Raw genomic sequence first — 13,717 nt, forward strand, 5'->3', positions numbered from 1 at the left:
AATTCTTTGTTACGGCTCGCCAAGAAGCTCTCCCTCTTTCACAAATAAACGGTCAGGAGCCAGGGGCAAGGTTCCAGTTTTAGTTTTTACCCTGTCAGAAGGTCTAACCCAAGCCAATTGACAGGTTCCACCCCTCGGACTTTCCCAAATTCCATTGTTCTAATGTCAAATTTATGCATGCTTTGGCATGCTGTCGATAGGAATGTCATTTATATGACCCCAATCACCCCATTTGGTCAAAAATTTCCTTATTATTTACATAATTTAAAAAATACTTCTATTTGAATTTTTTTCAAAAAAATACCGAAAAGGCAAAGCTATTGGAAAAACTGACTTTTCATCCTTTTTCAACGGAGAGAAAACTAAAACAGAAGTAAAATAGATTTTTAAAATTTGACTAAAATCGATAAACCACACGAGCATTAATTAAGAGTAGATATTTCTAGCAATTTCCATGGACTATGATTTTTTTTTTTTCTCTCTAAAGTGATATTAAATTAAATATATGCTATTGGATTGCATACCTGGTGACGTACATGTGCAATGCACATTAAAATCATAAAAAAATCGAGATGACATAGGTGGAGTGGATAAATACTATGTCTTATTTAAAATGTTAAACGGAGTCTGATCGGTCGGTTAGTTGGATCATCCACGGACAGGGCCGGAGCCTAAAGTTCTTTGTGAAGTTAGGCCAGACATAAATCAAACCCAGTATCCGTATCATGTTTATTTAATTTGTGGACGCTCCTGATTTGCCACCAGGCCATCAAATAGTACGTATCACTTACTTGGCTACTTATCTCCGATTTTTTGTCAGCGTTTCTGGTACAATAGTTTCACCCAAAAGCATTTATTCAGCCCTTTTTTTAGTAAAAAAAAAAAATTATTCAACTTATTCAGAATCATTATTGTTTTAACCGAAATCCAAACTTGGTCTAATACCATGGGTACAATCACCTACACGTGACACGTCCTTTTTATACATTCCATTGCAAAGCCGAATTCCATTCCATATTTACATTCTCACGTTCGTTTTTGTACAGCTCTTCTTCTAGCCGCCCATTGTATTTATTCCCAACACGCTCGAATCCATGTATACTTAATGTTAGCTTAGTCCAGAGGCACAGGACGGAGGGCGAGTCTGACCCAACGCGTAAAGGCTTACCATATCAACCCTCATAAAAGTCTCGCCCATTTAGGGCCGTTGACGGTTTCCCCTTCAACGTTAGCCCTCGCTTCGGATTTAACCAATTCAAAAGGCGTACGTTGCCTGGTCAACACTGAAGACTGCGACTTGAATACCAGGCTAAAATCTCACCCATCTCCTCGTTCCACAACCATTTCTATATATAGCTAACCCCCTCATCACATCCAACAAGCCACAAAGCAACAGAGATACCTGAGCCACTCCACCACCACAACCCACACAAAAGAGATCTAGCTGCAAAGATCTATAACCATGGCCACTCTCCAATTAGGTAGCAACTATCTCCTGTCTTCTTCTTCCTTCTCAAATCAACGAAGGATCTGCGCCAGTCTTCATGTCCCCTCCCCTCTGGGAGCAAAGACCATCTCCCTTCCAAAGCTCCCTGCTTTGATCAAAGTGGAAGAACTCGGCCTTAAAGAACATACTAATTCGGACGGTAGCTACACCCAACCTCATCAACCAATGACAGCCGATAAAGATGATCATGATCGCCTGGTAGCCAAGCTCCTGGCGATCGCTGAGGCAGTCGCGGATCGAAAAGAGATGCACGCGATCATCGGAGCACAGAGGAATAACTGGAATCACCACTTCCTCCACTCCATCAACTCCATCAACCTCACTGCATCCCTCATGGCTGGAATCTCGTCTATCCCACTGGGGGAAGCCAACCCCCACCTCCTAGCCTTCAAGCTCTCTTCCATGGTCTTGTTCACTGCTGCAACCGGGATGATGCTGGTCGTCAACAAGATCCAGCCTTCCCAGCTAGCAGAAGAACAAAGGAATGCGACCAGGTTGTGGAAACAGCTCGAGAGATCGATCCATGCGACACTCGCCCTCGGAGCTCCTACCGAATTGGATGTCGAGGAGGCTATGGAGAAGGTGCTCGCACTCGAGAAGGCCTACCCACTGCCGTTGCTCCCCGGGATGCTCGAGAAGTTCCCTGAAACCGTGGAGCCTACTCGATGGTGGCCTAAACTAAGGCGGAAGGAGACACGTCCAAAGTATGTTAATGGGGTGGAAAGCAACGGCTGGAGCAAGGAGCTAGAGGAGGAGATGAAGGGCATTCTGAGAGTGCTGAAGGTGAAAGACGAGGAGAAGTATGTGAGGGAGGGCAAGCTGGCCTTGAGCATTAACAAGACTTTAGCCACCTCGGGCCCTCTAATGGCTGGCCTGGCTGCGGCCGGTGCCGGTTTGATTGGCTCTCCTGCTCTTGGGCAATTGCCTGTATTGCTTGGGGTTGTCGGAGGGGCGCTTGCAGCTGTAGTGAATACTTTGGAGCATGGTGGGCAGGTTGGAATGGTGTTTGATATGTTTCGCAACAACGCCGGGTTCTACCGGAGGTTACAAGAAGAAATTGAGTCGAATTTGGGGGAAAGAGATCTGCAGAAGAGGGAGAATGGGGAGTTGTTTGAGATGAAGATGGCATTGCAGCTAGGAAGGAGCCTCCCTGAGCTCAAAGACTTGGCATCATATGCTTCTCCCTCATGTAACGATGAAGACATTAAAGAGTTCGCCGGAAAGCTGTTCTGATTGTATCATCCGCTTTCCGGACTGTTTCTACTGTACATTCTGTTCGGCAAGATAAAACTTACTTTTTCTTGGATATAGTAATTTTGAGAGAATACTAAAACTGGACATGGTCTGTTTCATAGACTTGTCTGAGCAAACATCTTTTGCCCAGAGGGAAAGGTCAGCTGAGAGTTTCCCTCAACACGCGGGAAGGTTTGACTGGTCGAGACGTATCATCAGAAGAGCGCCACCACTAGGAGAAATCCTAAACAACAAAGCCTGCCGCATCAACATTTTCGATTGACATATTCTGCAGCTTTTTATTAACTTTAATTATCTATAGCACATATAGTAGACTAAATCTACCTAAGAATTCCTCCTCTACTAAAAGGTAAAGCAAGATATGTGCCCAATACAAAGGAAAACAGGGCCTAGGATCAAGGCTCAATAAAAACAGGACAGAATGTGGAGGTTCTTGGAATCAACTTGCTTCTGCTTTAGAGATAGAGAAGAGGCTACCTAGTATTCAAGGAAGCTGTTTGAATCTTTATCATCTCACCTGGAGCTGTTTGTGCTGACAGAGATTATTGTATGGGTAAACGTCTGAAATCATAGTGCTGCCAGATAACTGAAAAGAAAATTTTACTTAATTAATTTAATTCATCCATACACGACATCCGTTCGTGGTATTTTAAAATATTTTTTTTTAAAATTATTTATAATTTATATTTTTTATTTCTCATTTCTCTCTTTCCTTCCTCCTATCCCCCCTCCGACCGACCTTTCTCTACCGGCGACCGACCCACGTGGCACCACCGTTGTCCCTCACGCCTCTTTTCCTGTGACCGCGCCATCCATCGTTGCTCTGCACTCTCCTCCTCCTGCAGCCTCCCACCCATCGTGCATCCGACACCGCCCCTCGGCCTCTCGGCCGTGTTTCCTTCCTGACACTGCACTCCGACCCTCCGGCCACACTCTCCTCCCTTCCGTTCGCCCAAAAAAAAAAAGAAAAAAAATCCTATGTCGGTGCCAACATGATCGTGAAACTATTGATTGAACTTGCGATTTCAACGTGAACGGTGGTTTCAAAAATAAGATGGAAAAGAAGATACTTTTAAAATTAAAAAATAAAAAAAATAATTAAAAAAAAATCCCGCAACCATATGGCACCAGACTGACGGTGCGTTGCAACGCCGCCCTGCTGCAAATCACTCTGTCCGATCCACTCATGCAACGTCAGTCAGGCCTCTTAACTGGAGTGTTATGCTCGTTTACGACAAAAAAAAAAAAAAAGGAGCGCTAACTTACAGGCTAGATTCTGGATTTTCCCCAGGGAAGCCATCCTTGTACAAGTCTTAGGTCTTGAATTTTAATCACGACCAGATAAAGGAGGGTCAGACCCAACCCCCTATAGCAGAATATTGTTCTAACGGACCTCCAACGACTTTCTGACAGTTGAATCTTGGTATAGATTTTTTTTCTTTTTTTTTTTTTGGTAAAACTTGGCACAGATTAATTACTTACGAGGTCAGACACCACAAACCATAGTTTTAGTTTTTACCCTGTCAGAAGGTCTAACCCAAGCCAATTGACAGGTTCCACCCCTTGGACTTTCCCAAATTCCATCGTTCTAATGTCAAATTTATGCATGCTTTGGCATGCTATCGATAGGAATGTCAATTATATGACCACATCATCCCATTTGGTCAAAAATTTCCTTATTATTTGTATAATTTTAAAAAATACTTCTATTTGAATTTTTTCAACAAAGATACCGGAAAGGCAAAGCTATTGGAAAAACAGACTTTTCATCCTTTTTCCATGGAGAGAAAACTAAAACAGAAGTAAAAGAGATTTTAAAAATTTGACTAAAATCGATAAACCATACGAGCATTAATTAAGAGTAGATATTTCTAGCAATTTCCATGGACTATGATTTTTTTTTTCCCTCTAAAGTAATATTAAATTAAATATATGCTATTGGGTTACATACCTGGTGACGTACATGTGCAATGCACGTTACAATCAATTAATGTAAACATAAAAAAATCGAGATGACATAGGTGGAGTGGATAAAAAGTATGTTTTATTTGAAATGTTAAACGGAGTCTGATCGGTCGGTCAGTTGGATCATCCACGGACAGGGCCGGAGCCTAAAGTTCTTTGTGAAATTAGGCAAGACATAAATCAAACCCAGTCTACGTATCATGTTTCTTTAATTTGTGGACGCTTCTGATTTGCCACCGGGCCATCAAATAGTACGTATCACTTACTTGGCTACTTATCTCCGATTTTTTGTCAAAGTTTCAGGTTCTCCCTTTCCGCCGCATTCGGCCCGTTTGATGTCATCTTTGCGGCGCTTTTAGACCTGCCCTATTTTGAGTCCCCGAAAATTCTACTCTCGGCTTCTTTCTAGCTCACCCCCTGTAGCGTCTTTTTATGACTTTCAAACACGTTGGTCTCCGAACCATCATTCTTTTGGTCCATTTGAATTAGCATGTTCTGAAGTTGAACGAATAGCCTAACCGATCATCTAATCGAGCAATTTTAACCATTCGATTTATCAGCCTAGCTTTTCCCATGAACTTAGCCTTAAGATATCAGGCTCTTTACCAGTAACTTAATCCATGGGTTTTATGTTCGACGCTTAGACTTTTACCCATCCTATCACGAAGAAATCTTAGATCTTCAAATTCAATATTACAACGGGCTTTTTTTACCACACTCAATGTTTAGTATATATTTTTCAGCCGAAAGCGGAGATATAAATTTTTTTCCCAAAAGACCAAAACATTAACCACCCTGATGCCATGCATGATCAATCAATTGCTCATAGGTCCGCAAAGTAAAATAGCAACTCACTTGGATCATCTGATAGATTCAAAGGGTTGTCCGTGCATGGTGTGGCAACACGCTGGACTTTCATGTCTCTCTCTCTTTCTCTTCTTTTTTCTTTCTATGCAAATGTTTCATGTCTGATTAGTCAGAGAAGGTGGTGAAAGCAACGTCAAATACTTTAGCTTCGTTTTTGTTACTTGGTTGGGATTACCACTTACATTTTGGTAGATTTAGGTGATCTGGTACCAACCAAGATTTAGCCTTGTGGTTGATACATGCTCCTCTTTGGACAAGATGATGAGTTTGAGATTCACCATACGTACCCGATTTCTTAGTGATCCAAAATATACAAGTGTTGCGAAAGGAGCCAAACGAATGAAGTAGGTGGATGTATAGTATCATGCATGGACTTAGTACTACTACTAAAAAAAAAATTTTGATGTTTCAAGAAAAGTTATTATTTGTATTTTTTACAAAATCATATCAAGTTTGTCTTCCAAAAATGTCTGTTTTGGATTTTTCAAGATCATTATACCCCAATCCCTCAATATTACCATGTAATAAAATTTTCCTTACATGCATATTTTTATTGTCAGATTAACCAAGCCGGAAGCATACCTTTATTTAAGGATAGTGACATGATCCAATATTATCTAACATGAATGCCTCATTTTCCAAATGAAAAGTTAAAATACAAAAAGAAAAAAAAGAAGAATGAAAAGTTAAGTGGATCTTCTTGGAAATTTATAACTTTATATATATAAGAGGACCATAAACCTATAGCTTTAGTCTTCCAGAAATATTATATAGTCTTTTGCAATTCTTCTATATTGATAGAACCTAATTAATGGATCAATACCGATTTAAATTACAATTGATCATTTTTTCTTTTCTTTGGTGAGAGGTTGCAAATAATCCATCTCTCTGCTTTTATATATAGTTAAAACATGTTACAGTCAAATATTCATGGCTCGGCATGTGAGGTACTATCCGCTTTGACCTACCGCCCATAGCTTAGGGGCTATATAGATCGTTATTGAGCCTCACTATTTTGCTCCTTAAAAGACGTCTCACGTGAAAAAGATGATTTCTTTCTACATAAACTAGATTTTTCTTGACTCCAACTAATGTGGGATTAATGATGTCCTTCGTTTTACATCACAACATAGTCCCTTCAATCAAGAGAGAATCTGTGTACTCCACAGACTGTGTCTATGTACTTCCATAGAGTGGTGTATAGGCGGAAAGAGTCATTCTTCCCACGTAAGGCATCTTTTAAGAGATAAAATTATGATGTCCAAAATAGGCCATATAGTCTTCGAGTTATGCGCTGTAGGTCAAAATGGATAATACTCCATTTGTCGAGCCATAAGCTCTAAACTGTAACAAAACAATTGCCCAATCCTCCACAATACCTCCAGCTTTCCATAGCACAGACCAAAAGTGTAATATCACTTTACTGCTATCTATACAATTAAAAAAAATAGATGGATATAACATCATTTGAATGAGAGACACTGTCTATATATTTATGTGAGTCTATTTTATTTAAAAGGCCTAGTTAAAATATAAAGGTGGGATAAATATTTTTTCTAGCTTAAGTAATCTTTCAATTAATCTTCATGATTTTTCAAAATAATTTTTTGACCATTTTTAATCTAAAAATTTATATGAATATTTTTATAGTCAATCCCTGCTTTTTTGAAGATCATTCTTGGTTGCCCAATTGAAAAAGAATAATTATAAGTCAAATTTTTAATTTTATCGGTGTTTGTTTTCTTTTTGTTAGAAAACTTTTTCTTTTTGTTAGAAAATTTGTTGTCCAAAAATTAATATGTGCAGTTTTTGTTGACCATCAGCAATTGCATGGGAATAAACGTAACTATGATTAGTCGACAAGATCATCGGACATTGTCTTGTCAAAACCAATTAGTTAATAGGTTTAAAGGGTCTTATATTATACATGACACGTTGCCACTAGAGAAGGCCAATAAATGTTAAGACGAGATGAGTAAGCAGCCTTCTATCAAATTTAATGTCATTAGCTATATAAGGTTGGCATCCTGTAATAGGATCCATGGTGTATTTAAGCATGATAGAGTTGAATTAGTTAGCTAGTATTCTCGCAACCTTCATTTTAAATGAGCCACATCAACTAGCTAGGTGCTCAATTTTTGTTAAGACCTTTTTTATTTTTTTAAGCAATATCGAGCTAGGATTTGAATGGGATATCCTTCAAGTGTTAGCACACAAGAGGATAGCTTCCAATCGAGCAGCCTAACAGTCATTAGCAACTCTTAACCTAAATAACTTCATTGATATGGTATGCTATGGCTCGTGAGTCCTAGGATATGATCCATGAGTCTAAGAACCATTACAGATACATTGTATTTGAGTGAAGATAGCTTATGTAGTCTCTGGTACAACAGTTTCACCCGAAAGCATTTATTCAGCCCTTTTTTTAGTAAAAAAAAAAATTATTCAACTTATTCAGAATCATTATTTCTTTAACCGAAATCCAAACTTGGTCTAATACCATGGGTACAATCACCTACACGTGACACGTCCTTTTTATACATTCCATTGCAAAGCCGAATTCCATTCCATATTTACATTCTCACGTTCGTTTTTGTACAACTCTTCTTCTAGCCGCCCATTGTATTTATTCCCAACACGCTCGAATCCATGTATACTTAATGTTAGCTTAGTCCAGAGGCACAGGACGGAGGGCGAGTCTGACCCAACGCGTAAAGGCTTACCATATCAACCCTCATAGAAGTCTCGCCCATTTAGGGCCGTTGACGGTTTCCCCTTCAACGTTAGCCCTCGCCTCGGATTTAACCAATTCAAAAGGCGTACGTTGCCTGGTCAACACTGAAGACTGCGACTTGAATACCAGGCTAAAATCTCACCCATCTCCTCGTTCCACAACCATTTTGTATATATAGCTAACCCCCTCATCACATCCAACAAACCACAAAGCAACAGAGATACCTGAGCCACTCCACCACCACAACCCACACAAAAGAGATCAAGCTGCAAAGATCTATAACCATGGCCACTCTCCAATTAGGTAGCAACTATCTCCTGTCTTCTTCTTCCTTCTCAAATCAACGAAGGATCTGCGCCAGTCTTCATGTCCCCTCCCCTCTGGGAGCAAAGACCATCTCCCTTCCAAAGCTCCCTGCTTTGATCAAAGTGGAAGAACTCGGCCTTAAAGAACATACTAATTCGGACGGTAGCTACACCCAACCTCATCAACCAATGACAGCCGATAAAGATCATGATCGCCTGGTAGCCAAGCTCCTGGCGATCGCTGAGGCCGTAGCGGACCGAGCTGAGATGCATGCCATCATTGGAGATCAGAGGAACAACTGGAACCACCTCTTCCTCCACTCCATCAACTCCATCAATTTAACCGCTTCCCTCATGGCCGGCATCTCCGCGGCTCTCACGGTGGGAGAAGCAGCACCACATCTCTCAGCCTTCAAGCTCTCGTCCGTGGTCTTGTTCGCCGCAGCTACCGGAATGATGCTGATCGTCAACAAGATCCAGCCTTCTCAGCTGGCTGACGAACAAAGGAATGCCACCAGACTGTGGAAGCAGCTCGAAAGATCGATCCACAACACCCTCGCGCACCGAGAGCCTGCCGAATCGGACATCGAGGAGGCTTTGGAGAAAGTCCTCGCGCTCGAGAAGGCTTATCCACTTCCTTTGCTTCCGGAGATGCTGGAGAAGTTCCCAGAAACCGTGGAGCCTACACGTTGGTGGCCTAAAATTCAAAGACGGGGGCAAGAAACGAAGAAAGCATGCGTTAATGGGATGGCGAGCAACGGTTGGAGCAAGGAACTGGAAGAGGAGATGTTGGGAATTCATAGAGTTCTAAAGACGAAAGATGAGGAGCAGTATGTGAGATTGGGCAAGCTGGTGTTGAACATTAACAAAACTTTGGCTATCTCCGGACCTCTATTCGCCGGCATGGCTGCAATTGGGGCTGGTTGATAGGTTCTCCTGTTGACAGCCCACTGCCGGTGTTGGTGGGGGTTGTCGGAGGAGCGCTTGCAGCAGTCGTGAATACTGTGGAGCACGGCGGGCAGGTGGGAATGGTGTTTGAGCTGTTCCGCAACTGCGGCGGTTTCTACCGGAGGTTGCAAGAGGAAATCGAGTCCAACTTGAGGGAAAGTGAGGTGGAGAAGAGGGAGGATGGGGAGTTGTTTCGGATGAAGATGGCTTTGCAGCTTGGGAGAAGCCTCTCTGAGCTCAAAGGCTTTGCATCCTATGCTTCACCTTCTTGCAAAGATGAAGATATCAAAGAACTTGCTGGGAAGCTATTCTGACTGCAATTTGTTTTTCCCGGTAGGAGTTCATGTGTACATTAATTACGATCGCTTAGTGTGTAAAAGCATAGCAGACCTTTTGGATACATCATTCTTTGAGGTGTAAATATTTGGTGTTGTGATATTTTGGAAATGTATATGTAGCCAGTGGCTTCTGCGATGAATGAAACTTATACAATGTATCATGAGAATTTTCTGAGACTATTTTTCTTGTCACAAAATGTTACAAGAAATTCGAAGTATCTTTAAGAGAACATGTTTTAAAATAACAGGAATTGTTTCTCTCTCTTAATGACACGCTGGTTTTAAGGGGCGTGTTGGATTACGTACTGTTTGGTATGTGCAACTCATGTTTCAACGTTAAGCATCTGATGATGGAACGTCACGTGGTTCCGATTTTATTAACACTGGCTGTTCGAATATGTGTGAAAAACGAATTTAATATATTCTCAGCCATTTTTATTTTTTTTAATAATAAAAATATTATCTATTTAATTGACTGGTGCTTTTGCTAAAATAAGGAGATATTTAGAAGAAAAGATAGATGCAAGAGATCCAATCTGAATAGGATGCACAATCTCACACGCATCTCTACAGGCATGCTCCAGTGGATATGCATGCCTCGTGGACGGTAAAGAGATACATTTTTTTTCCTTTTTTGATAACAAAAGAGATACATGTTTATAATCACTATCGTATAGCTATTATTTGCTACATATATTTGTCGTGTTGCAGAGACAACATGTACTTTTGAAATTGTTCTCTTTTTGTTGATGTAAATAACAATTTAAAAACTCAAATCTCCTAACCAGCACAAAATAATATATTAATTACTTATATAATGATATATTACAATAGTTCAAGGTTATAATATTAAATTCTAATTTTGATAAGTGAGGTCGGGCTTGTTGGCTTTATGGCTGAGAGAGCGTTCTCTTCCCCTGGTGGATGAGGTTTGAGTTGAATTCTCTACGTACCGTGTATATATTTATGGATGTTGTGATTTTAATAATATAAAAATATTAATATTTTATATTGATGGTAGTCAAAAAAAAATTTATATTTATAAAAAAAAAAATATGAAATACTTTAACAAAATTATAAGGCTATGAGTCAGAGCGGATAATACCTCACGTGACGGATCGAATTTTTATCCACAACAATGACGTCCAGATAGGATCGATGTTCGCTCGATTTTCTGTACTGAGGTCCACCTCGACTGACTGTGGAATTTTTCGGACTATACACATCAGAATTTTCTTGACTGGGAGGCTCTGTTGCGGTTTCAATAATATGGAGGGCACCAATAGTCCTATATTGATTGTGAACCAAGAAGACTCACACTTATAAGAAGAAAAAAAATTTTTATGTAAGATGTTTTTAAAAAAATAAAATCGTGAGATCCATAAACCAGATAGGATAATACCTCATACGACAGATCGAGTCTTGTCCGCAACAATGGACATTGAGCATTTATAATTTTATATCATATTTTTTAGTAAAAAGATTTTATATGATGTGATGGCATAGTTTGTTTTTGGAGCAGCTTAGCCGGTCAATTTCTTCTCTGATCCCAACTATGGAATATTTTTCTTTGTTGGATTCAACACATCCATAACAAGATCTCGCCGTCCAAAGATCATGAAGTCTTTTCGTATAGTGATAACCTGTGCACTGCAGGTGATTAGTCCCGCATGAAGGCTGATGAAAAAAAAAAATTCACATATTGTACCTCAACCTCCGCATGAACCAATACTGTAGACAGTGCACATGATTCTACACCATCACGGCAGAAGAATTTTTAATATAAAAACATATTTTTGGGCCAGTCCTCATGGCCCAGATTGTATCTTTTATGTACCTTTATGCAGAAGAATGATTGATCTTGTTTCGTAATATCAACCATGAAAATTTTTTATGCACCATGGATGTAAAAATTCGACATAGAGCACACGCCTTACGTAATTGATCTATATAGCCACCGTTTTCAATACATATTTAATGCTTAGAGTTCCACTTTTTCGTTTAAAAATTTTGTATAACAAAAATATTCCTATCTTTTGAAAAAATTTATGAATCTTGTGAATATTATGACTTTCAATACGTAAATTCATAATATGTTCAAAAATTATAACATCATGTATATATTATGACATCCCACATCAAATTATGACTTTCTATATTAAATGTCATAATATTATTCAGAATATCATAATATACCCAGAGATCATAATACAGAAGGATATTTTTGTCCAACCACTTTCCAACATGCATTTAATACCTACAGCTTTACTTTTTCGTTTAAAAATTTTAAATGATGAAAATTTTAATAAAATGTTCCTGTTCTTTAAAAAAATTATGATATTTTGTGCATATCATGACATCTTGTATTATATTATGATATCCTGTAAATAAAAATTATGACTTTTTAGATGCAGGATGTCATAATATGGACATAAAATATCGTAATTTTTTCAAAAAATAGGAATATTTTATCATTCAAAATTTAAAACAAAAAAGTAAAGCTACGAATATTAAATGCACGTGGAAAAATGGTGACTACGTGAATCAATTGGACAAGGTGGTGCACTCTATGTCGGATTTTCTACACCGCTCATAGTGCACAAAGAATTACAGTATCAACCATTAGATCGTATTATTCACAATTCAAAGCACACTTGAAACTTTGTTTGTTTATTTACATAGATCTCAAAACAATTATCATGGGAACCAACAGTAAATTTGTGCAAAAGAAGATGAATCCAATCCACAACCCACCATGAATCACCGTCTCAAAATGGCACCAAACCCCAAGTGCCACGTAGGTCAAGTATTTTAATTGAAAAACACACAAAAATCAATATACTCAAGAAAAAACCCCAACCAGAATAAAGAAACCTTTCGGTCTCCTGCTCTCCTCCAGCACAAATCTCCATATATTTTCATTGATTTTTTCGATATATTCTCCACAAAAAGGACACATGGCGGTCGATGTCTTAGAAAGAAAATAAATACATGAAGGATGGAGGCTGATACCTCCATTTTAATATATATATATATATATATATATTTAAAATTATGCTCTTTTACGATGGCCAAAAACAAGAGTGCTAACATACAGGTTGGATTTAAGATTCGCCACAATATAGTGATCCTTGTATAAGTTTTAAATCTTGAATTTTAATCATGACCAGATAAAGAAGGGTCAGGCCCAACTAAGGGTGTATACAGTCTGATTTGATCTGATAGGATATTCTTAAATTAAATCAGTAAATTACGGTTTACTAATTTTATAAATCAAATCAAACTATTTTATCACTCAAACTGAACCAGACCAGACCGGTGCACTATGGTTTAGTCTGATTTGATTAATAGTTTGACATATTGCAATACGGAAGATAGAAAATTATGAGAAAAAAAAATATTTAGCCAATAAAAATTAAAATTATCAAGATAGTTTTTGGACCAATATATAGCTTCGATTTTTGAAACCATTAAAACTGAAAATTACACCCATACCAATAAAAGCTAGGCTCTATTCTAAGATTTATGTGTTAGTTTGTTGTGGTGTGTGTGTTTATATATATTATTTTTTTTTTTTTTTTTTTTTTTATTATTTTATATATATATGATCTATGGTTTGATTTGATCTAATATTTTTACAAAATTAGATCAAACCGTTATACCATTTCATATGAAAATATAAATCAAATCAAATTATTTTAGTTTTCAAATCAGATTATACTGATAAAATAATTTAATCTGATTTGATTTAATGGTTTGAGTCATTTAGTGAATACCCTGGATCCAACCGTCTGTAACA

At 38.5% G+C, this 13,717-nt stretch overlaps 1 protein-coding gene and 1 pseudogene across 1 annotated transcript; both read left to right on the plus strand.

Moving 5' to 3' along the window:
* The first annotated feature begins 1,374 nt into the window (after positions 1–1,374).
* Positions 1,375–2,813, plus strand: LOC140856660 (probable F-box protein At4g22030). Its single transcript, XM_073254719.1, has one exon. It carries the CDS (start codon positions 1,463–1,465, stop codon positions 2,738–2,740), a length of 1,278 nt encoding a protein of 425 aa, XP_073110820.1. The 5' UTR covers positions 1,375–1,462; the 3' UTR covers positions 2,741–2,813.
* Positions 2,814–8,548: 5,735 nt separating this feature from the next.
* Positions 8,549–9,980, plus strand: LOC140856661 (probable F-box protein At4g22030; annotated as a pseudogene).
* The last annotated feature ends 3,737 nt before the right edge of the window (positions 9,981–13,717 follow it).

The sequence above is a fragment of the Elaeis guineensis genome, chromosome 3, assembly GCF_000442705.2.
Source record: "Elaeis guineensis isolate ETL-2024a chromosome 3, EG11, whole genome shotgun sequence".
Taxonomy (NCBI): Eukaryota; Viridiplantae; Streptophyta; class Magnoliopsida; order Arecales; family Arecaceae; genus Elaeis; species Elaeis guineensis.